The sequence below is a fragment of the Colletotrichum paranaense genome (assembly GCF_030867605.1).
Source record: "Colletotrichum paranaense strain IMI 384185 chromosome Unknown Scaffold_20.1, whole genome shotgun sequence".
Classification (NCBI taxonomy): Eukaryota; Fungi; Ascomycota; class Sordariomycetes; order Glomerellales; family Glomerellaceae; genus Colletotrichum; species Colletotrichum paranaense.
In genome coordinates this window covers 327,608-349,385 of record NW_026848978.1, presented here as the reverse complement: position 1 = coordinate 349,385, position 21,778 = coordinate 327,608, and the positions used below count along the sequence as shown (strand labels likewise).

The 21,778-nt window shown below is 53.5% G+C and overlaps 8 protein-coding genes across 8 annotated transcripts; 5 read left to right on the top strand and 3 right to left on the bottom strand.

The window, feature by feature from the left end:
• Window positions 1–841: 841 nt before the first annotated feature.
• Window positions 842–1,555, top strand: CPAR01_15635 (mitochondrion organization and biogenesis protein; the record flags this gene model as incomplete). The annotated part of the gene is made up of 1 exon (XM_060499883.1): window positions 842–1,555. The coding sequence occupies one exon, from the start codon at window positions 842–844 to the stop codon at window positions 1,553–1,555; it is 714 nt and encodes a 237-aa protein (XP_060341459.1).
• Window positions 1,556–1,914: 359 nt separating this feature from the next.
• On the top strand, window positions 1,915–4,900 carry CPAR01_15634 (uncharacterized protein; the record flags this gene model as incomplete). Its single annotated transcript, XM_060499882.1, has 3 exons — window positions 1,915–3,774; window positions 3,833–4,288; window positions 4,415–4,900. The coding sequence occupies 3 exons, from the start codon at window positions 1,915–1,917 to the stop codon at window positions 4,898–4,900; spliced, it is 2,802 nt and encodes a 933-aa protein (XP_060341458.1).
• Window positions 4,901–5,947: 1,047 nt separating this feature from the next.
• Window positions 5,948–7,492, bottom strand: CPAR01_15633 (succinate-CoA ligase; the record flags this gene model as incomplete). The annotated part of the gene is made up of 3 exons (XM_060499881.1): window positions 5,948–5,991; window positions 6,055–7,204; window positions 7,349–7,492. The coding sequence occupies 3 exons, from the start codon at window positions 7,490–7,492 to the stop codon at window positions 5,948–5,950; spliced, it is 1,338 nt and encodes a 445-aa protein (XP_060341457.1).
• A 1,230-nt stretch (window positions 7,493–8,722) lies between these two features.
• Window positions 8,723–9,334, bottom strand: CPAR01_15632 (uncharacterized protein; the record flags this gene model as incomplete). The annotated part of the gene is made up of 1 exon (XM_060499880.1): window positions 8,723–9,334. The coding sequence occupies one exon, from the start codon at window positions 9,332–9,334 to the stop codon at window positions 8,723–8,725; it is 612 nt and encodes a 203-aa protein (XP_060341456.1).
• Window positions 9,335–11,693: 2,359 nt separating this feature from the next.
• CPAR01_15631 (uncharacterized protein) lies at window positions 11,694–12,056 on the top strand (the record flags this gene model as incomplete). The annotated part of the gene is made up of 1 exon (XM_060499879.1): window positions 11,694–12,056. One exon carries the CDS (start codon window positions 11,694–11,696, stop codon window positions 12,054–12,056), a length of 363 nt encoding a protein of 120 aa, XP_060341455.1.
• A 1,623-nt stretch (window positions 12,057–13,679) lies between these two features.
• Window positions 13,680–14,854, top strand: CPAR01_15630 (fructosamine kinase; the record flags this gene model as incomplete). The annotated part of the gene is made up of 3 exons (XM_060499878.1): window positions 13,680–13,866; window positions 13,976–14,663; window positions 14,761–14,854. The coding sequence occupies 3 exons, from the start codon at window positions 13,680–13,682 to the stop codon at window positions 14,852–14,854; spliced, it is 969 nt and encodes a 322-aa protein (XP_060341454.1).
• A 745-nt stretch (window positions 14,855–15,599) lies between these two features.
• Window positions 15,600–18,317, top strand: CPAR01_15629 (sey1; the record flags this gene model as incomplete). Its single annotated transcript, XM_060499877.1, has 4 exons — window positions 15,600–15,691; window positions 15,758–16,189; window positions 16,242–17,977; window positions 18,034–18,317. 4 exons carry the CDS (start codon window positions 15,600–15,602, stop codon window positions 18,315–18,317), a joined length of 2,544 nt encoding a protein of 847 aa, XP_060341453.1.
• A 746-nt stretch (window positions 18,318–19,063) lies between these two features.
• CPAR01_15628 (cupin) lies at window positions 19,064–21,213 on the bottom strand (the record flags this gene model as incomplete). Its single annotated transcript, XM_060499876.1, has 4 exons — window positions 19,064–19,179; window positions 19,235–20,851; window positions 20,909–21,048; window positions 21,134–21,213. 4 exons carry the CDS (start codon window positions 21,211–21,213, stop codon window positions 19,064–19,066), a joined length of 1,953 nt encoding a protein of 650 aa, XP_060341452.1.
• Window positions 21,214–21,778: the final 565 nt, after the last annotated feature.

The following is a 21,778-nucleotide window of genomic DNA, read 5'->3' as shown; positions in this document are numbered from 1 at the left end:
TAATTATCACGAGCTCGGTTGGACGAAATAGCCTTTAGGACCTCTGCTTTATTAGACTTGAAAGAGTTCTGCAAGTAAGGCCATGGGTTGTAGCTGATGATGTGATGGACGTGCTTCTCTTTGATCACTTCAAACCCATGTTGGTGTTAGTCCAAATAATGTAAAAGCAGTCCACCGGGATCAATAAAGGTATATATGACATGACCTAAGAACTAAGGGGCTAGAACAACAAAAAAGAGTTCACCTCGGTAGGCTACATCTCTTGGTGCTCATGCTGGGATTCGAACTCGGGTACTCGCTAAGCCTGTCGTCGAGTAGGCTGGTTGGCGTGAAATTGATTGTTGACCTTAAACCACTCCACCAACCAGCAAGATTGACCTGATCCATCGACCTAGACGGACGCCTGCTTGCTGGTGACAGGAATGGGATTGAAAGGGAGTATATAGGCATTCTGTGTATATTCACTCCGGTGATAGAATGGGATGAAGTCGATGTTCATTCTGATAAGGTAGGCGCTGGCGGGGCACCGCTTTCGAGTGCTGACTTCCCACCGCCGCCCCGCTGCAAGCACTTTCACAATAGCCCCTACAGTTACCCGGCGCAGCGGCGCTTTTCCGCCGGGCGCCCCTGCGGCGGGTTCCCTTCTCCTGTCTGCGCGTCCCGTCCCGTCCAGTCGCGGAACCAGATTAATTAGACTCGAGCTCGACTTTTTTTTTTCTCCTTCCCGGGCCAGCAAACGCCTCCTTGTCTAACCTCACCTCAACCTACCTCATATCCGGCCTTGCTTCAAAGTACGACTTCCTCCCATCTCGTCCCGAATCAGAAATCGCACGATCACGCGATGCTCTGCTCTTGTCGCCTGAGCCCCCTGCGGCTTTTCGTCCAGGGTATTTCGCAATTGCACATCTCTGAACCCTTCGTCGCAACGAGACTCCCGCAACACCTCAAGAACACCCGTACCTTACAGATCAGCCAAGCCTCCACGTTTGCGACTTCGGCCGTCCGCAACAAAAAGCGTGACTTTATACCATTTGAAAAAGGAGGAAAGCAGGCTACATCAAGAGGGCCACTGGAAGAACAACCCGACGAAGAACCGGCGAAACCGAAGCGAGAAAACTGGCAGCTCCAAAAAGAGGCCCTAAAGAAGAAGTTCCCGGACGGCTGGAATCCGCGCAAGCGCCTGTCCCCGGATGCAATTGCTGGCATCAAGGCGCTGCACGCCCAGTTCCCTGAGGAGTACGATCTGAAGACGCTCGCCGACAAGTTTCAAATGTCGCCCGAGGCGATCCGCCGTATTCTGAGGAGCAAGTGGCAGGCGACGCCCGAGGAAGAAGAGGACAGGCAGGAGAGGTGGTTCCGGCGCGGCGTTAATGTGTGGTCGCGGTACGCGGAGCTGGGCCTGAAGCCGCCCAGCAAATGGCGCCGCGAGGGCGTTACCCGAGACCCGTCGTACCATCAGAACCGTAAGGAGGCGATACAGAGGAGGAAAGAGGAGGAAGCCAAGGAGAATGTCGGGGAGAGGCTGCAGCGGAAGCTGTCTGATACCATCATGTGAGTGCTGGACAATAGCGACTGTACTTCTTTTCGACCAGCAGCTCGGATACCATCTCAGCTCTTACATCATAACGGCCGGCACATGGCCTCAAGAATCTAATAATGAACATCACATCAACATACATCTCCAGCGCAGCGATTGTCAAACTCAAGTGGTCGAATATGCGCATTGTGACGGAGCCAATCATTCACCCCTAGCGGTTGCATGAACCCCATACTACTCATTGGATCTGCGATAGGCTGCTGTCAGCCTCCTTCACAGATGCAAAACCTCATCGCATGCGCAAATCGAAGACATTATCATCAAGAAACGTCCCAGCTTGTAATTTTAGACAAATACACGAGTCGCCAAATTAAACCATGAGACTTCTATCGACAAAGACAACAAAACTCGAGGTCTTTCATCTCGAAAATGCTCCACCTTACGCAGTGCTATCTCATCTTTGGGAGCATGACGAGGTTCTATTCCAAGATATGGGAGACTTGTCCAGAGCGGCTCGGAGAGGTGGCTTCCTAAAGATACAATTGGCATGTGCTGCGGCTGAAAGACAAGGACTCGGGCATATCTGGATCGATACCTGCTGCGTAGACAAGGATAGCGAAGCTGAGCGGAACGAAGCAGTCGAGTTCAGCTTTCGCATCTTCAAATCAGCGGCAGTATGCATTGCCTACCTGTCTGACGTTAGATCAGAGAGTGCTATGCTGGCTGAGTATACTTCTGTAGCTGACCCTTTTCTGGACAACAACCTGGAGGGCAAATTTCGACATACATTCAAACGTAGTCGATGGTTCACGCGATCCTGGACACTGCCGGAACTTGTCGCTCCACCGGGCCTTCTATTCTATTCCCATGGATGGGAACTAATCGGCACACGATCGCAGCTCCGGGAGCATCTGTTCGATATTACTGGTGTTGACACTTTCGTTCTCCAAGGTGGTGATCTCGCGAAGGTATCTGTGGCCAGGAAGATGTTCTGGGCCACAAGCCGAAATGCATATCGACTCGAGGACATTGCATACTCTCTGGCGGGATTATTCGGCGTCGAGATGATTCCAATCTATGGCGAGGGCAACGTAAGAGCATTCTTACGTTTGCAAGAACATATTGCGAAGACCGTCCCAGACCCCACGCTGTTTGCCTGGAGAGAAGATTGGGTTCGGAAGACCTCGAGGTGGAATAATTTCCCAGATCTTGTCGACTCACCCAACCTCTGGGCCTATTTTGCAACCAGTCCAGGTGCTTTTAGCCACTGTGGAAGGATGTTTCCCGCCATGTTGGCCATTGACGATGCCGATCCCGATCGGAGAAACTTCGACGATGATGACTACTCAGCATGGGAAACTAGCTCTGTTGTATCCTTTGACTCGTCAGCAACCACGTTGATTGAGGGGCCAACTTCAAAACCTGTCACATTGGGCCTGAGCAACGCCATCACATTTTTTTCGGAGAATGACACGTTATGTACACTGCTTGGTTCGGCTGTGAGAAAGCCTGAAATAGGATCCGATAGGCTTCGGAGGAATTTTACCCGGGTTTTACGATCATTGGGGCTAGAGTTGGCGATAGAAGCCGCGTCCAAAGACGAAGCTCTATCAGCCGTATTTTTCCGTGTATATCGGGTGGCAATCGCATCAGGGGTCACATCGAGAATCGTTGTGAAGACCCTCGAGCCCATCGCCTTCGATCAGCCGAGAACTAAAGCGCCGGAATCTATTTCAGGCACTTTATCTGAGGATCCTCACCCAAATGAAGTCGTGCAGGTCGAGCAGGAAGACGACAACCTAGATCATGAAGAAGATGGATATATCTCCGAGGAGAAAGAGAAGGAGGAACAAACGAATGAGTTGAACTTTGAGTCTATCCGGGCTTTTGTTCTCACCAGCGGGGCATTCGAAAACATGAAGAGAAGACTCACCGACTTTGTCAACCCCACCTTCCGTACTCAGGCCCAGAAGCTCGTTGCGAAGGTCCTCGAAGGCAAAGACACATTGGATGACCAGTATTGGGTTGGCATGAAGGACAAGATGCAAGCCATCCTAACAGAGCTGGAAGAGTCGTGTCCTCAAAGCGTTGTGCTGGACACCACAACCACCCCCAAGAGGCTCGATTTATTCCAAATATGGGTGGAAACTTTGACAAAGGAAATTTGGGATTGGTGGCCTATGTCGCCGCCCAAGCATGCTTTGAGCTCGACTGAGATGCGACTTGGATGGCGCTGTGTAAGTTCGATGTGTCGGTCACTCACAGAGACTTACGTTGCTGATATTACACACTCAGAGGTGCGGCATGTCAAGATGGGAAACCGTTCCAGCTTCATTTGCGGGTAGCATCACAATGTTGCTGCAAAGGTATCCTCTCGCAAGCGGAAACCATACAGCCTTAGCAAGCGTCCCAGCACTAGACGCTCTGCCGACGTCTTCGAAAATCGATGAGGCGTCATCGCTGGGGACAAGATCTATCAAGACCTCCAGCGTCAGCGAATCACCAAAGTTGCCCGACCCAGCGTCCTCGCCTGTTCAGGAGAATCAGACTGGTCAGAAGCGTGAATATCCCCGGCCGAGGTACATCTTTTTGCTCGCGACTACGGGTCGGCATCGGCTTAGGCAACTACCCTCGCTCTACTTAGACACCGTGGATTTTGGACAAGAATTGCGAAAAGCGTATCGCGAGCTGAAAGGCTTCTGGAGGAGGTGGTTTTCGCCTTACAAATTCTCTCATTGCGAGTTTGTGCGTGTAAGTGATATCCTTTCGTTCGTCCTAAAGCGAGGCAAAGACACTAGATTCTTCCCCATCACGGCCTCGTGGGATGGCTAGCATAATAGCACGCGAGCCTGAAGACTCATATTGAATTCTCGCCAGTTCGAAAAGTTCTGCCGCAACGGCTTCGCCCACCGCGGCCTCGAAGTTCCAAATACATCCCAAAAGGACTACTACTACAACCCGCGTCCCGCCCTTCGCGAACCCCCGATCTCTCCCGAAGAGTTCAGCCACGTCTTCCACTACACAGCCAAGAGCGAGGCCGTCATTTGGAAATCGCTCGGCCTGCCGTTCTATGATATAGTGGAGGCGCTGAGCGACGATACCGTCGGATGCATACCGCAACGGTACCACTACCTCGACGAGCGGAGCAATCGCAAAGAGGACTTTTGGGGCCTGTATATCAGAGAACGGCGGTCTGCGCTGATGACGTCGGTGTATATCCTGCTATGCCTCTCGCCTTTTTTTGCGTTTTGCTTTTTGTACTTGTTTGGAGTTATTTCGGGGGATATACAGAATGCGACGACGCCGCTTGCGTTGGCGTTGACGGCTCTTGGGTTGTTTTTGGGGTCTATGGTTAAGTCTTAGGAAGAGGGACTTCTTCGATGCCATGTTTAGTGATCTTTCCGTGGCTTTAGCGGGATTGTATGAGGATATATGGATGTTTGGCGTTGGAGTCTGATACCAGGAAAGGGTTGAGCCATTGTCACAGCTGGTGTGAATCAGATGTCGGTCCTCCCTTCAGCAGATTAACTCATTTTTCACCGTATTACTTACTACTTCAAGTTTCAAGACGTGGGAAGTGTGCAATCAACAAATAATGAAAGAACCCTTTCGGCAGGTTCATATTTCGCAACTCTGTAAGTGCCACATCATGAAGACACCGGCTTTGAGTATAGAATCAAGGGATCAAACCATTACATCGTTCCTATGCACATAGCCCGCACTCACTCATGCATATCAAATTTCACTCAACTACTAAGCCTCCAGCAAAACACAACCCAAAGCAAAAAGCAAAAGAAACTGTTCGCCGAATGACGATGATTCCAAGGACCGACCGCGATTCGAACGCGGGGCCTAGAGATAGGTTGCTGCTGAGGAGCTGCAATCTCTCGCTCTACCACTGAGCTATCGATCCTGGGTTAGGCGGGATGAAGGGCTTAGTCATCTGGCTGTTGGGAAAGAGGGCGTCTCCATCGTCTCATGGAGACTCTGGCAAGGAAGGAGAAAATGCAGCAAGGGGATACATAAGCGAGAGGCAAAGAGAGAGAAGCGAGTTGGGGACTTGAGAAGTGGGAACCGTTGATGTGGATGATGTGGTTACATGACACGCTTCGCCTGCAGACGTGGAGTGGGGGCTTTTTTTCTGCTTAGCAAATTGTGCATATGTAACCATATGAACATGTTCATTGTATGCAGGTGAGAAGGACGGGTGGGATATGGAAAACTAGACGAAGCGCGGGATGCTTCACATTCACAAGAAGACAGGTAACGGAGCGACGTGCGTTGTGGGAAACTTGCAAGTGGCATTTAAACACAAGTTTGATATTTCGGCTCCCAGTGCTAGCTCCTTCAACCTAGGGCTATGTTAATTAATGTACAGGGCGAGGCCAGTCTAAACACAACGCTAGAGCTTTAGATACCCAAGGAGAACTCGACGCCGACATCAATGTCACGGGCTAGAGGATTACAGTTAGCATCTGAGCTTTAAGAACGAGTGTATGGGGAATTCTATGACTTACCCATCTTGACAACCTTGGACAGTTGCACAGCCTTCTCGGCGGCGGTCTGGAGGTCGTCGATGGAGAAGATCTTCATGCCAGAGTTGTTGATGATCTCGTGGGCGGCCTCGACGTTGGTACCCTGGAGACGGGCAATGATGGGGATCTTGAGGTTGAGCTCCTTGGAGGCGTTGATGAGACCCTTGGCGATGAGATCGCAGCGAACGATACCACCGAAGATGTTGACAAAGATGGCAGAGACCTTGGGGTCGCTCGTGATGAGCTCAAAGGCCTCCTTGATGGCGGCGGGGGTGGCACCACCACCGACGTCGAGGAAGTTGGCGGGGGTACCCTTGTTGAGCTTGATGATGTCCATCGTGGCCATGGCCAGACCGGCACCGTTGACGAGGCAGCCAATGTCACCGTCGAGCTTGATGAAGTTGAGGCCGGACTCGGCGGCGCGGACCTCGTCGGCGTCCTCCTGGGTGGTGTCGCGGAGAGCGAAGACCTCCTTCTGACGGTAGTCGGCGTTGTCGTCGAAGCCGAACTTAGCGTCCATGCAGAGGACCTTGTGGTCAGAGGTCTCGGAGAGGGGGTTGATCTCGATCTGGGTGGCGTCCTTCTCGAGGAAGATCTTGTAGAGCTTCTGGATGGTGTCCTTGGCGTCCTCGATGCACTGCTCGCTGAAGCCGAGCTTAACGGCGATGTCGCGGGCGATCTCGTCGGTGACACCCTTGTTGATGTCAATGTTGGTGGTGATGATGGCGTCGGGGTTCTCCTTGGCGACGGTCTCGATGTCCATACCGCCCTGGGAGGAGGAGACGATGACGGGGGCCTGGGAGGCGCGGTCCATCAGGATGGCGAGGTAGAACTCGCGGCGGGCGAACTTGCGCTCGCAAATGTAGACGGAGCTGCAGAGCTTGCCGCCGGCGCCGGTCTGCTTGGTGATGAGCTTGTGGCCAATCATCTGCTCGGCGAACATCTCGGCCTCAGTGGGGGAGTAGATGACGCGAACACCGCCCTTGAGGCCGTTGTCGAAGGTACCCTTTCCACGTCCACCGGCGAGGACCTGGGCCTTGATGACCATATCCTCACCACCAATCTCCTTTGCGATGGCCTTGGCCTCGGCGGCGGTCTTCGCGTTGGATCCCTTGGGGACACCGACTCCATACTAAAAACGAAAAAGCGACCCTCACGTTAGCTATTGTTTTGGTTCTTTATCGCGCTGAGCTGGCTGAGAAGCTCCTGAAAAACTGGCCCCCCCGAAAAGGAGTGGGGCCCCATGTATCGCAGATTCTCTGGTGGGTGTGTTTACCTGGCGCAGAAGGTCGGCGGAGAGGTACTCGTGAATGCTGAGGTTTCTCCTTTGTTGCTGGGCAAGGCCCGGGTATCTGGGAGCGGCGACCTTTGAGGAAGTTTGGATGGCAGAAGCCAACCGGCTGCGTCCGAGCTTGAACATGATTGTGAAGGGGGTTTATGTGTTCGTGTCGCGAAGGACGGGGGGTGGTTTTCGAAGATCGGAGGAAGAGGGAAAAAACGTCAAGCGCGCCTGTCAATTAAATGACTGACAAGAAGGTCCCGACGGGTGGGATGAAAGGCGCGAAGTCGTAGGAAGGAAAAAGGAAGAGGACTGACGAGGAGTCCTTCGAGTGTGCTGTGATGCAATTGGTTTTGCAGGAAAGCGCTATCTCCAGCAATCTCAAACGGGAAAACCAGAGGTTTCTGGGCCGCGGGAATTCCCGGTCCTCTGGTTGGTTTTCGCTCGGAACAAAGCTTCAGCCGAGCTACAGGGTTCCACCGCCGCTTTTAGCTGCCAACGGAGCTTGCTTCCTCCGCCAAAACCGTCGCCATATTTCTGTGACCCTACACATCTAAGTTTAGGGAAGTACAAAGTAGAACCTGATAATCACAGATAGATTAGCTCATATCTTCATTTCTCTCTTAGGACTTCACAATAACTCCATATCACTAGGTATTCCATCGCTGGCCGAGGCACGGGATAGCTCCGTCGAGAAGTCAGGGTCGAACTCGGAGACCATCCGGTAAAGCGGCCGAAAGTGGCCCGAGCTCCGAACCCGTGCGCCTGTCAAGACACAACGCCAACCACGTGTCTGCACTGCTGCAGGAAGCTGCATCTGCAGGCTCATCATGTGGCGTCATTTCTTCACCTCGACTTTCAGACATTGCTAGGACCCAGCTTTCTGCACGCTGCCAGGCGACTCCAGAAGCAGCACGTTCATTTGTACTAATATTGTTGAAAAACTTACAGATACACCAGAACAAGTCTTGACTCCCTCGGCTCAGCTCCAACCTACCCCTTTCTTGAGCGCCATTGCGTATAACCATATTGCGGCATAATGGCAACCGAGATGAACCCTACCCATCCAATCGTCTTGTCTGATTCAGTATAGATGCTATCTTGACGACATCATATGTATTTCGGAACCGAGAGGTCGTACCTATGACGGTGAAACTCGCTTGATCGCAGTTTTGGAACCTGCTACAAAGTCAGCGACCATTGTTGAAGTTGCCAAAGGTTGTGACTTACAGAACTCATCTCGGTATGACTTTGCCAGTGCGCCAGAGTCAGCCTTTCACCACGTTTAATCCATCCACTATATCTGTTGCGTGACCGCTTAGTTGGTGGACGCAATACTCAGGTGCCGCGCTGGAAGTCGGGCGGAGAGCCTTAGATGTTGCCATTTTCGACACCAGCTATCGGCTCTGGTACAACACTGACTACGACTGACCATGACTGGCATACGTGGACCAGGACGTAGACGGGCCGGTCTTGCGCCAATACCCACTGAGCCACGACTCTGCACAGTATGATCATGGGCAAGGCTTTCCTCAATCGTCCCAACCACAGTCGCAGTCTTCGGCTAGCCAACCACCATGTGCTGATATCCGCTCGAGCTTGATCCAGCCTCCTCGCGGTAGTCGATCCCGCAGCTCGAATGATCTCCTTGGCATTTGATAGCAGGCTGCCGGCAAATTGCAATATCCTGCGCAGCCAAAGACGCGATGAGGGTTTTCCTTCTTGGTGGGAAGCGGTGGCTGCCGTGCTCTTGTCGTCGTCATCCGTAGGCGTTATTGCGGAGGGCTGGACATAGCAGGAGAGCTGGTAGGAGTAGTATTCCTCAACGTACTGCTCATCGGACGCATCGTTCTCGAATTCCGGTAGCCGGCAGAAGGGGTTCTGTGGTAGTGTTGTTGAAGTATTCCAAGTAGTGTTTCGCGCATTTGTATGGCTCCAGTTGCTTCGTGCCGGGCAATACGAAGGCCGCTGACACACATCCATCTGGTTTGAGTTTCGTCATTCCCAGCATAGGATTTTACTAGAGTTGACCGTCAGGGTTCATGTCGTTAAGCTGGGTTGACGATGGGCTGTGATGTGGAAGTCAACCCAGCTTAATGCCTTGACGGCTTAATAGTGAAGGGCGAGGCGAGACTATAGACGTCCCGTTCTCAAAGACGGCAGTTCTTTGCGTGTCCAGGCATGACAGCCATTGAATCCGGTAGAAGCCTCAATAACCCTAGGCTGCTCTGAGTTCAGCAAAGGTCCTTGGGTAAGCAGGTGCTGGTAAAAGACTCACACATCATAATGCAATTTTAGTACTCAGACTAGAAGAGACGCGAACCTCAAGGAGTAAGAACATGCCTGATGATTCTGCTGCATGTTAGGTCTAGAATGAAAGAAGCGATAAAGGAGCTGTCTTAGCAAGCCTAGTTGCGAATTTGGGAAGACCCCTGTCTTTGATCTGATATGACTTTCACTTTGTCTCAGCAACACTTGTTGCTTTGAAGTCGTTTAGTAACTGGTTAAAATCCGATTTCTTTAAAGGAAAGACGGACCAAAATGGTAATTGGCAAAGAAGAGCAGATCAAGAAAGACATCAACAGTCACAAGTGTCGGGCCGGAAGAACCTATATCATCAAATTGACTCCGATGCGACGCCGGACGTAGTGATCAGGCCATTCCACTCCGCAAATCCCAGGACCCATCTCCGAGATCCCTCCAGCCACAGCATCTGTCGGCACAAAATGGATACCCCTTCGGCTATTGCGATTCTCGGATGAAGGGGCGTCCACAACAACCATCAAGCGGAAGGGAAGGGGATCCACCGTGAGGCTCAACAGACATGTCGTTTCCCGGCCCGCGGTTAACTCTCTTAAATTCCTCTCGAGATCCCAGTCGTCGTGACCGTTTGACCTTACAATACCCTTGCTACGGGAATAGCGTTCCCATGCATCCCTCCCGTTTCTTGAATGTTCTTAGCTTGCATGCTAGCGAAAGGCCCTCCCGGCGGACACTTCCCGAACCTTGCCCATATCTATTGACACTGACCAGGGTCGATGACGCGAATTTTGGTTTTTGTTCGGGATGATTCCTTGACGGGGTCTGGACTTTGGTGTTGCGGATGATGGAGATACTCGCCATTTCTTCTCGCCACTTATTCCCGGGTTTTCTCCCTCACGAAGACACCTCCAAAACTTTTGGAGACCAAATATTCTTCTCATTTTTTTTCGGTTTCCGAGCAGAGACACCAGGCTGAACGTGTCCGCTAGCTACCGTTTGCTGATCGGCCGGATGATCGGTGCCTTACACAGCTCGCGGTCGCAGTCGCAGTCGCGAAACCGTTGACGACGTCGCAGCCACAACCGCAACCTCGCAACGACGAAGCCAGCGAAACAGTTTCAAGTAGGGCACCGCTCAGGTCTTATCGCACACCCGGTAATAGAAAGATGAGGAAAAAAACTGTTGATTCCATGATGGAATAGGCTCCACATCGTATGTTGGCCGTAGGAACAACAAGGAAAAGCGGGCTCTGACATTGCGAAGACTCTCCGAACCAGTCCCGAGCCAACTTCAAGGTGAGGTGAGAAGACGTTGGAGGCGATCGGCGAAACCGCGAATGTGACTAACCCAACCAGTACGTACCCCCTTCGAACCTCACAAATCTCGCGACTAACTTGTACCTAGACCATTTTTCTCTCCTTTCCTCTCAAGTTTTCACAACGCCGTCTTCTTCGAGATTTTGCTAGTCTTCCTGGACTCGAGTGGGCCTTGGACACGAGACCGAGCAACGACTGCAGTCTTATTGACAGCGGTTCCAAGGAAGCGAGACGCACATGGCATCGCACTTTGGAGGTGCGCCGGCGGCGGCAGCCAGCCCGGTGCTAGCTTCTTAGGCAAGCGCCCAGTCGAGATTGTTCTTCGTACACCTCAGCCGGGGCGTCGAGCTTTTGCAAGTGTGCAAGCCGTCCACTCAGCTCAGCTTCACATGCAGGTAGGTCATGGGTAATACATCCAGGGGTCCCACAAGACCGTCTTTGACCTGGGCTCGGCCGGCCATGGTCTCGGAGGTCATTCATCGTGGGTATATAATCTCACTGGGGCCACCCTTTCCCGAGAAGTCTCCCTCCCCTTGTCTCGGTTTTCCTGTCTCCATCTCCAGTTCTGTTTCCTCGCCTTCGTTCCAGAGTCTCTACGCTTTCTTGTCAAGGGGGTCACCGTTTGACCTTTACCAAGTCCAGTCGATCTCTACTTATACCCTCATACACACGCATACACATAGACCCTCTGGACTTGGTTCACTGGTCCCTTGATCCCTTCCTTCTACTTCATCTCTCAAGCTCCAACAAACACCAACATCACAATGCCTTCCGAACAAAAGCCGCTCAGCTGGTGGAAGCGCCACTGCACCCCGCCGCCAGCCATCAACCGAACTCCCCAATGTCCATGCTCCGCCTGCTGGAACGGTAACGGCGAGCACTGGAAGACGACCGTCCCACAGACCACGGCGCCAAAGTACGCGTCCATCCCGAGCCAAGCAGCAGCAAAAGAGACACGGACGATGGCTCTGCGACGAGAGTCAGAATCAGACCTGACACCGCTCCGCCGCGAAGAGACTTCGTCGACGACAAACCTCAGCGTCTACTCCCAAGATAGCAACGCCAGTTCAGACCGCGCCTCTGTCACCGACGTTCACCGCCTAGCTCTGGGAAAGGAAATCATCTAAGAGGGTAGAGAAGGGAGAGGGAAGGGGGTGATGAGGGATGGAGGGGAAAGCGAATGACAAGAACGCGAGGAAAGCTGACTACATCTGGGCTACATTTACCCCGGGAAGTGGCATCTTGGCGTTGGGGAAGTCTGGACCATTCTTTCCGACAATTCCTCTTTACTTGCCCTGTGTCGCTCGAGCAAGGCCGGCCGTCCTTTCATTCAGGCAGGTTGGATCACAGCCCCTCAATCCTGCCCCCGGACGCCAAGACGCTTACTATCGTCAAGAGCATCGTTGTTCTCGCAAGCTGCACAAGCGACGGTCCAGAGCACCAGATTTAGGGTTTGAGATGCCAGATAAGGGGTCCTTGGGTCGCAGTCGTTGGACGAACTGGGAGCGACGCCGGCGGGCGTCCACCCCCTAGCTTTGTGTTAGCGGGGGTGGTGGACTGGTCCCGTTGGGCTGGTGAGATCTCAATCCTGGGGAAGTGATAGGATGGGGTAAACAGAAACATGCTCTTGGGTCTTGGCCCTTTGGTGTGGTGCCGTGCCGCTGGTGGTTGGCGTGCTAGCTATCTCGCTTTTGGCTTGAGGTGGGCTTGGAGAGTTGGGGTAATGGCAGGCCTGACCAGGTATGGTATGCCGGGGGGTTTTTGGCTCCCGCATGTCAGCCAGTCAGGCGGGACGGAGAATCAGCCAAATGAGGTTCGCTTGGTTGGTCCGGTGGTCTCTCGGGAAGCCGTGACTTGGATGTTGTGTCAAGGCGATAGATACCATGAGATAGAGAAGGGTGTTTTGGTGTTGGTACATTGCGGAGGGCGTTACTTTCTACACGAACACTGGAGGATGCTTTGGGGTTCATTTTGCTAGTTCAATAAACATTACACCAAAGACTTCGGTACCCGGGTTTCCAGTATGATTTATCTCATCTTTCAGATAGCTTCCAGGTTTCTATCATTTCTCTGCTCCTCCTACTGTCTCGAAGAATCATTCGAAGCTTTGGCGGAGCATCTACGGCCCCATCACGGCCCCGTCATTTTTGATCGGTCGGGAACCTGACCCCACCATTGCACCGGGAGCCGAATCAGGTATTTTTTTTTTTTTTTTTGGGAGCAACAAGCTTTGAAAACAGCACGCAATAGCTTTAAAGAGTGACAACAGCAGCACCTTAAGGCGAACTCCAACAAAGATAGTCAACAAAACCAAAGTATAGAACGCTTCTGAGCGACAAACACAGCACTGGCAGTGCAAACAGCAAAAGACAAGGACCGACCGCGATTCGAACGCGGGGCCTAGAGATAAACTGCGTTTAACTGCAATCTCTCGCTCTACCACTGAGCTATCGATCCAAGTAGTTATTGAATGTGAGCAGGACTACCAGAGCAGTATTCAAGACGGGTGAGAGGACACGGTGGCTGCAAATGACAAACAGAATGGGTCTCTGTGGGGCTGAAAGGTATGCAGCTTAGGGCGGTACAGTCACTGTGGAGGCCGTTGCTATTCTACGTCACTAAGAGCTCACCCCAACGGTCTGAGCTGGTGGCATGTAACTGAGGTGAGCTCCAGAGCTCAACTTTGAATCACACAAACTACCAGCCTGTCAAACCAGACTCGATCGAGTCAATCCCACACATCTCGAAGAATGGCACCACATGTAGATCCAGCCATCCTCGAAGCCCTCCAGCTTGATCCTGAACAGACCAAGATCGCGTCTCATGGCGGCTCCGGATTCGCATCATCTTTCAAACTCACCTCTGTCATCGATGGTCAGCCCACCAACTTCTTCGTCAAGACGGGGTCTGGGAAAGACGCCGAAGTCATGTTTAGAGGTCGGTGAAACCTGGCTGGAGTGCAGAGTAATCTGGTGAAGAAACACATCTGCACTTGATTTGGCATCCAAAGCTGTCTTAGAAGCAGGAGCATTGACACTTCCCGCAGGCGAACATGAATCGCTAAACGCAATCCACAACGCCGTGCCGAATTTCTGCCCAAAGTCGCACGCCCACGGGCGATACCAATCATCCCCGGGCACATACTTCCTCGTCACAGATTTCTTGGATCTGGGATCCTCGGCCCCTGGCGGATCGGGCATGTCGCTGGCCGCGAAGCTCGCCAAGATGCACACGACTCCGGCGCCCGTCCCGGAGGGATTCGACAGGCCTATGTACGGCTTTCCTGTGAGCACATGCTGCGGCTCGACGCCACAGGAGAACGCGTGGAAGGAGACGTGGGCCGAGTTCTATGCCGAGAACCGGCTGCGCGGCGTTTTGCGCGCAGGGATCAGGAGGAACGGCGCAGATGGAGAGTTGGCGAAGGTCGTGGAGACCGTTGCGAGCCGGGTTGTTCCGCGGTTAATCGGCGAGGACCGCATCAAGGGGATCAAGCCGGTGGTGATCCACGGGGATTTATGGAGCGGAAACCACGGCCGTGGCCAGATTGCGGGTAAGGGCGGCGCGGAGGAGGTTGTCTACGATTCGTCGGCCGTGTATGGGCATGCCGAGTACGAACTGGGCATCATGAAGATGTTTGGCGGCTTTGGGAGTAGTTTCTGGAACGAATATAATGAACTGGTGCCGAAGGCGGAGCCAGTTGAAGAGTGGGATGATCGAGTTGCACTTTACGAGTTGTAAGTCCACTCCCTCGCGTCGCTTCGAGCTTTCGCCCACTTGCTTGAAGGGGGGGTTGCCATGGTGATTTGCCCCGCTAACTTGTAGGTGCCGCAGATATCACCACCTCAACCACTATGCGTTATTTGGTGGAGGATACCGCGGAGGCGCCATGGGGATCATGAAGAAGCTGATTTCAAAGTATGGCTGAATCAATTGAACTTTCACTAGAATTACCATGGCGTTGGGAAGATTGGTTTGTGCTTGAGGAATTCCACATTAAAGCCGGCCCGCGCCGGTGGGAACCATGAACTTTGTATTAGCGGCCAACCGAAATGACTGACAGCTCTTAGTTTCAGGGACGGCAGCACTGGATGGACACAGTCGTCTCCGTTGAATAGAAATTGTAGTCAGGAGCCTCACATCGTATCTCATTACCCATACAATTCACCATGACTGGTCCGCTATTCGACGGAGATACCTCACATGTCGTGGTCACGTCGTCTGATGTTTTCGAGGGGATTTTGGAGAGATACCAGGATTCACATGCCAGGGGTTGCCCTGAGACCGAGCCTCCAATCACTGGGTGACTGGCCACTCGTTGGGAACTTGGGGGAGGGAAACAGCACGGACCAACCATTCATCCGGCGCAACTGCACACTTTCCCACAGTGGAGGGCAGTAAAGCCAGGTGGGAAAGGCAAGATTAACGGCCCATGACAGGGGAATTTGATCACAAGGGTCGATGTGGTCACTTCCTCTCCCAGCTGCCAACTCCCATTAGTACGCACTGCACTTTCGCCCCTGTTGCTACATTGCACCCGAACAACGTTTGGCTTGCTCTCCCGTTCCTTTTCTTCCTCTTCTTCCTTACCTATTTCTGGAAAACGACAATGACCGAATAAACCCTACGAGACTTGCCCCTCCACATTATTTGCTTCACTCGTCGCTGCAACCATGAACGGCCACTTTGCTGCTGTCGGCGAAGAGCCGGATGCCCAGAACTACGAGCATGGTATCCAGGTCATTGACGATCAGAAGGACTTCAAGTACGATACAATCTCCCCCGCCTCAACGAACCGACGATGATCAACGGCTAACTGACTTCTGTACAGCTCCCATGTCGCAACATATTTGCAAAAAGTGCGCGTCGCCGAGGCGGGGTTCAACTACCACCTCATCTCCGTCTTCGGCTCCCAATCCACCGGCAAGTCGACGCTGCTGAACAACCTCTTTGGTACCGACTTCTCCGTCATGTCCGAGACGATGCGCCAGCAGACTACCAAGGGAATATGGATGTCCAAGAACAAGAAGGAATCCGGCATGGCCGAGAACATCATCGTTATGGATGTTGAGGGGACTGATGGACGCGAGCGTGGCGAAGACCAGGATTTCGAGAGAAAGAGCGCTCTGTTCGCACTGGCAACTAGCGAAGTCTTGATTGTCAACCTCTGGGAGACACAGGTCGGCCTGTACAATGGTGCCAACATGGGCCTACTCAAAACCGTCTTTGAGGTCAACCTACAGCTCTTCCTCAAAGACAAGCAGTAAGTCGCCCTGTGCGTGGGCAACCCCGCCGCTCGCTAACAGCCTACACAGGTCGAGCTTGAGATCACTCCTCTTCTTCGTAATCCGAGACCACCTTGGCACGACGCCCCTTGCGAACCTGCGCAACACCCTGGTCCAGGACCTGACTAAGATCTGGTCCTCCATTTCCAAGCCGCAGGGCCTCGAAAATTCGCGCATCGAGGACTACTTCGACTTCGCCTTTGCCGCCCTCCCCCACAAGATCCTGCAGGCTGATAAGTTCACTACCGAGATCCAGAACCTGGGGAGGAGGTTCACTGCGGGGCACCGCACGAGTGGGGCCAGCACTCAGGAGTTCGATGGCGGTGTGTTCCTCCCCGAGTACCACCGACGCATTCCCGCCGACGGCTTTTCGCTCTACGCTGAGGGCATTTGGGATCAGATTGTCAACAACAAGGACCTGGACTTGCCGACACAGCAAGAGCTGCTTGCGCAATTCCGTTGCGATGAGATCTCGAGGGAGGTCCTGATTGGTTTCGATACTGCCGTTGTACCGCTCGAGGAGAAGCAGTCCGAATCTGCCAGAGCCGGTAAGCCCGCGGTACTGGCCGATCTGGGTGTGACGGGACGCGAATCTCGTGAGAAGTGTCTCAAGGCATTCGAGATTCAGGCCAGCAGGTATCACAAGGGTGTCTACTCGCGCAAGCGCCAAGACTTGGAAGCTAAGATCGACGGCCGCCTCAAGACGCTTTACAACGCACAGCTGTCCGCCGCTCACAAGGCCGCCATTGCTTCCTTCAGTGAGCACGTTTCGGGTGCTGTCAAGGCTGGCCAAAAGTCCGGCGCGGCCTACGAATTTGCTGAGATCGTTACCGAGGAGAAGAAGAAGACGCTCGAGTTCTTCAAGACCGAAGCTGAGAGCCTCGCCATCCCTGGCGTCGCTTGGTCCAACTTCAAGTCACAGTATGTGTTGTTTGAGAAGGAGTTGGACGACGTGAGCGGTAAGCTGCGCAAGGAAGAGATGCGCCGGTTGGCCACGAGGGTGGAGCGATGGGTCAAGTCCCGCTTGGGCGATGCGATTGGCCTCGAATTCAACAAGCTCGGCTCCGGTAGAGCTGGATCCGGCGCCCCCGAGACTGGCGAGAAGCCTGCGGAGAAGGATCTTTGGGATCGTATCTGGACCGTGTTTGTCGATATCGTCAAGGACGCACAGGGCAGGTTCACCGACCGTGCCAAGAGCTTCGAAGCTACCCAGGATGAGGTCGAAGTTGGTCTCTGGCGCCTCAGGCGCAAGAGTTGGGTCGCCCTGCGCGAGAAGATTGAGGAAGAGGTCATGGAGGGCAACATTCTGTTGAAGCTGAGAGAAAACTTTGAGGACAAGTTCAGATACGACGAGGCCGGCGTACCGAGAATCTGGAGACCTACTGACGACATCGAGGGCATCTACACCAAGGCAAGAGAGTCGACGCTGACGCTCATCCCATTGTTGTCAAAGTTCAAGCTTTCGGAAAGCTACGGACCTCCTGAGTTGCCTGCCTGGATTGGATATCAACCCCGTGGGGTTGAGCCCAGCGACGAGGAAGACTTGACACCGATTGGCGGTGTCGATGAGGAGGATGGCAAGAGCCTCGAGGAGGAAATGACTGTTCTCAGCGAGAGCAAGCGTCAAGACCTCGTCATCCGGTTCAAGAAGACCGCGGACGGTGTCTACGTCGAGGCCAAGCGCAGTGCCATTGGCGGTGTCGCACAGGTACCCCTGTACTTCTATGCTCTGCTGGTGGCTCTTGGATGGAACGAGATCGTTGCTGGTGAGTTGTGTCTCTTTATTATGATGTGTGTTGAACCGAATACTAACTTACGACAGTCCTGCGCAACCCGTTCCTCTTCGTCTTCCTCATCATGCTCGCCGGAGGTACCTACGTCGCGTATACGCTCAACATGCTCGGGCCCATGTACCAGATGGCCAACGCGGCCGCCAACCAGGGTGTCGAAATTGGCAAGGCGAAGCTGCGCGAGTTCATTGAGAACTCGGACACGGCGCGGCAGGCGCTCGCCATGCCCGCACGCGATAGCGATTCCATCAGCATGGACACGCTCGACAGCCGGGGCAAGAAGAAGAGCGCTGAGGATGATATTGATGATATTTAGACTTTTGTCTCCCTCGTGCGCGCGCGCGTGTTTGTGTGTTTAGTTTAAGGTAGTTAGTGGTGAACAGCTGAAAATGAGGCTGCGTTCCAGACGCCCGATAGAGCGAGGGAAGAAGGGGTTTTATGAATAGGGAGGCAAAGGATATAATGTCTATAAGATACGTTTTTCAGTTATGATGAAGTGCCATGTGATACCCGTGTAAGCCCATGACTTTGCTCGCACGATATCGTCAGCCTTGATTTTCATATAAAAGGATTTGACGCAAGGTGATGAAACGAAGTAACCTGCGCATCCACGGCTTCTGGTTTCACATGTTTGCTATACATCACCAAGTCCATTCACAAAGTACACTGTTGCAATGGCAAGTTTATCACAGAAAACGGGATCCAATACTCAAGAAATGCGACTTCGTGGATATTGATTGATGCAATTATAAACCTCCCTTCAAAAACACAAAAAAAAACAGCCGCTACTCCTCATGATAGTCCTCCAACTCGCTCATCCCGGACCACGGCGCAAGCTCTCCCCTCGGTTTAAGAAAGTCCTGTTCTTGGACCCAAAAGGGAAACCCTCATCCAACAGCTCGAAACCGAATCCAAACGGGCTACCTCTTGAGCCACTTTTCAGAGGGAGAAAGAGAAGACGGGATATCTCGCAAAACACACTGCCGACAGCCAAACAACTAGAAGAAACCTAACAGACGAGCCGATGTAGATCCGCCGTCTCTATCATCCCTAAATCGACTTTCAGCCTATAGTCGTATCCTGGGAGAAATTGGCACCCGCATTGCTCATCTCGCAACCCTGAGCAAAGAAGATGCGAGCTGGGTTTTCGTAGTCGTTGTGGATACTGTAATAGTTCCCTGCACGGCAGTCAGTAAATCATTCATACTCAAGACGCAGGCAGGAACGGCTTACCTCTTGGCACAAACCACATGCCACCGGCGCTTATTCTAAACTGGGACTCGTGTACCGTAACCAAGACCTTGCCTTGGAAGACGAAAAACACCATCTGCATCTTACGCGAGTTTTTCGGCCGCTTTTCTGCGCCGGGCGGGAGGTCGACGACGCCCGAGCCGAAGAACGGCAAGCTGAGGGTCTTTGCGAAGCGAAACGTCGCGTCCCGAATGTCCCTCGTCTGGATGGCGCCCGCGGCGACGGCGATCCGCTCCTCGTCGATCTCGACCTGCTCGTTGATAGCGGGCGGGTTGAACTCGTGCTCCGGCTGCCAGACCACAATTTCGCCGTCGACGCTGCCCGGGTCCTGCTCCCATGGTTCCGCCGGCTCCTCGTCCTCGGATTCGACCTGCTGTCGCCGTCTGCCTGCCTTGGCAGTAGGCCTGCGGCCTCTTGGCCTGCCCTTCCTCGCAGCCTCCCGCTCCTCTTCCTCCACGCGGACGACCTCCTTGACGCTCGGCAGGAGAAATCTGTTACCCTTCTTTCCATCTTCGAAAGCCTCGTCCTCGTCGTAGGTGACGTGCTCGTTCTTCCAGAACGCCAACGGCTTGTAGGACTGGCGACCGGATCTCGTGTGGGTGATGGAATGGGGGTCCTGCTTCTGCTTTTGCGATACCAGACCGCGCGCTTTAGGCATGGGCGGCCCCTTTTGCACCACGCCCAAAATCGAGTCCTCGCCCGCTGCGGCTTGCGGCTTGCGTCCTGGCCTGCCTTTGGGTCCTGGTTTGGCTTTTGAGGCGGCCTTGGCCGTCTGCTTCGATGATTCCCCCTCTTCCTCCTGGGGCGCAGCTTTCGGCCGCCCCCTTGCTCCGCCCGTTGCCTTTTTTGGTTCTTTTCGCTGTCGTTTGGATGCGCGATCGTCTTCCTCTTCTTGCTCCGCCTTGTCTCCGTCGGAATTACGCGAGCGTCGTCGTTTGGGCACGCTGACCTCTTCCGCCTCAGGCTCAGGTTCGTCTGACTGGATCTTCTCCTTGCCCTTGCCCTTGGCTGGCCTGCCTCTCCTCTTAACGGGCGCTTCTTCTGGTTCGGACTCACGGTTTGACTGTTCCTCTGCCTCTTCCTGGATAGCTGGCTTCGCCTTTGGTGGACGGCCTTTGCGCTTGGTAGGCTGCTTCGGAGCCTCCGCTTCTGAAATTTCCTCTGTTTCCGATGCTGCTGGCTCAGATTCGGGTTCTGGCACTTGACCGTCGTCCATGCTGACCATTTGCATCGACTCCTCCTCCCCGTTTTCGACATGGCCATTTTGCGCCTGTAGCACAGCCTCCTCTTCTTCTTCGTCTTCGGAAGAGACTGCGCGTCCACCCTTGAATCCGTTGGGACGTTTACCGTTCAACCCGGGTCCGTTTTTCTCCAGGGCGCCGTAGTCAAGTTTGCGTGAAACTGGAGCTCCACGGGTTGGCTGAGGTTCTATCGGCGACGATGATCTCCGCTGGGGTGACAGCCGTGTCGGTGACGAGGAAGGGCCGAAGCTCGGGTGGCGCATCGCAGGTGATCCGAGGTTTGTCTTGCGCGGGGAGGTCCCTCGGGGAACGAGCCGAGGGTGGTTCTTCATAATGGTGGAAGGCCCGGGGCCGGATTCTAATACGGAGCTTCGTCAGAAAGCGAGCGATGTTGCACGATCTCAGTAGGGCTTACCCGACTCCAGCTCCATGTCCTGTTCTCCATCGTCGCTGGCGGATCCATTGTCCTTCTCCGGTGAGGAGAAAAGGCCGTCGATGGGTTGCATGCCATGTTCGTCGCGTACGCCCGTGTCGGGCAATTCAATGCCAGTCTTGCTGTTGGGATGTCAGTTTAACAAGTCCATATACAAATTCGAGCTTGCGATCCACGCCAGTCCGAGAGAAGGAGTGCGCGACGCACCGTCCTTTCACACCAAGCTCATGGAAATCGCCTGTGGAGGTCTCGCGACGACGGACGTTACTCTGTCGCGGCGGTGCCATTGCGAATGTGTAGTTGTGAAATGGTCCGGTTCGAGAAATTTGATTAAAATTCGAGATGGAGCATCCCGGTCTGGGTCTTCAGCACGAGTGACTCGGGTGAGAATGAAGGGACGTCGTGGACCAGATCGTGGCCGTGTTTATCTTGGGGTGAGGTGTTGTTGGGGAGGTTGACCGCGCGCAACTTTTTGGTTGGCAAGTAAATTGACGACGCGCGCTGGACACACCTGTGTCGATGGACTTGCAGTGGCCGGGGCCTGCTGCAAATCGGGGTTGACAGGGGCAGGTACTTGTGGACTTGGCGCCCCTGCTCAACGCGTCCCCATTAATCTAGACGCGTCGAGGGGCTAGCCAACAAGATTTCCCGGTCCTAAGTTCAAGTCACTTTGAGTGAACAACTGACCTTGGTTTTCACAGTCTCAACTATTTTGGTATTCAGCTCGGAGTTTGGAAAAGACGTGTTGCACTTAATTCTCAAAAGATATCCATAAGACAACATACCGTCCATACGACACTGCTCTTTTACCTTATAAGCGATACCTAGGGCGAATCCAGATTGCTCTCAACT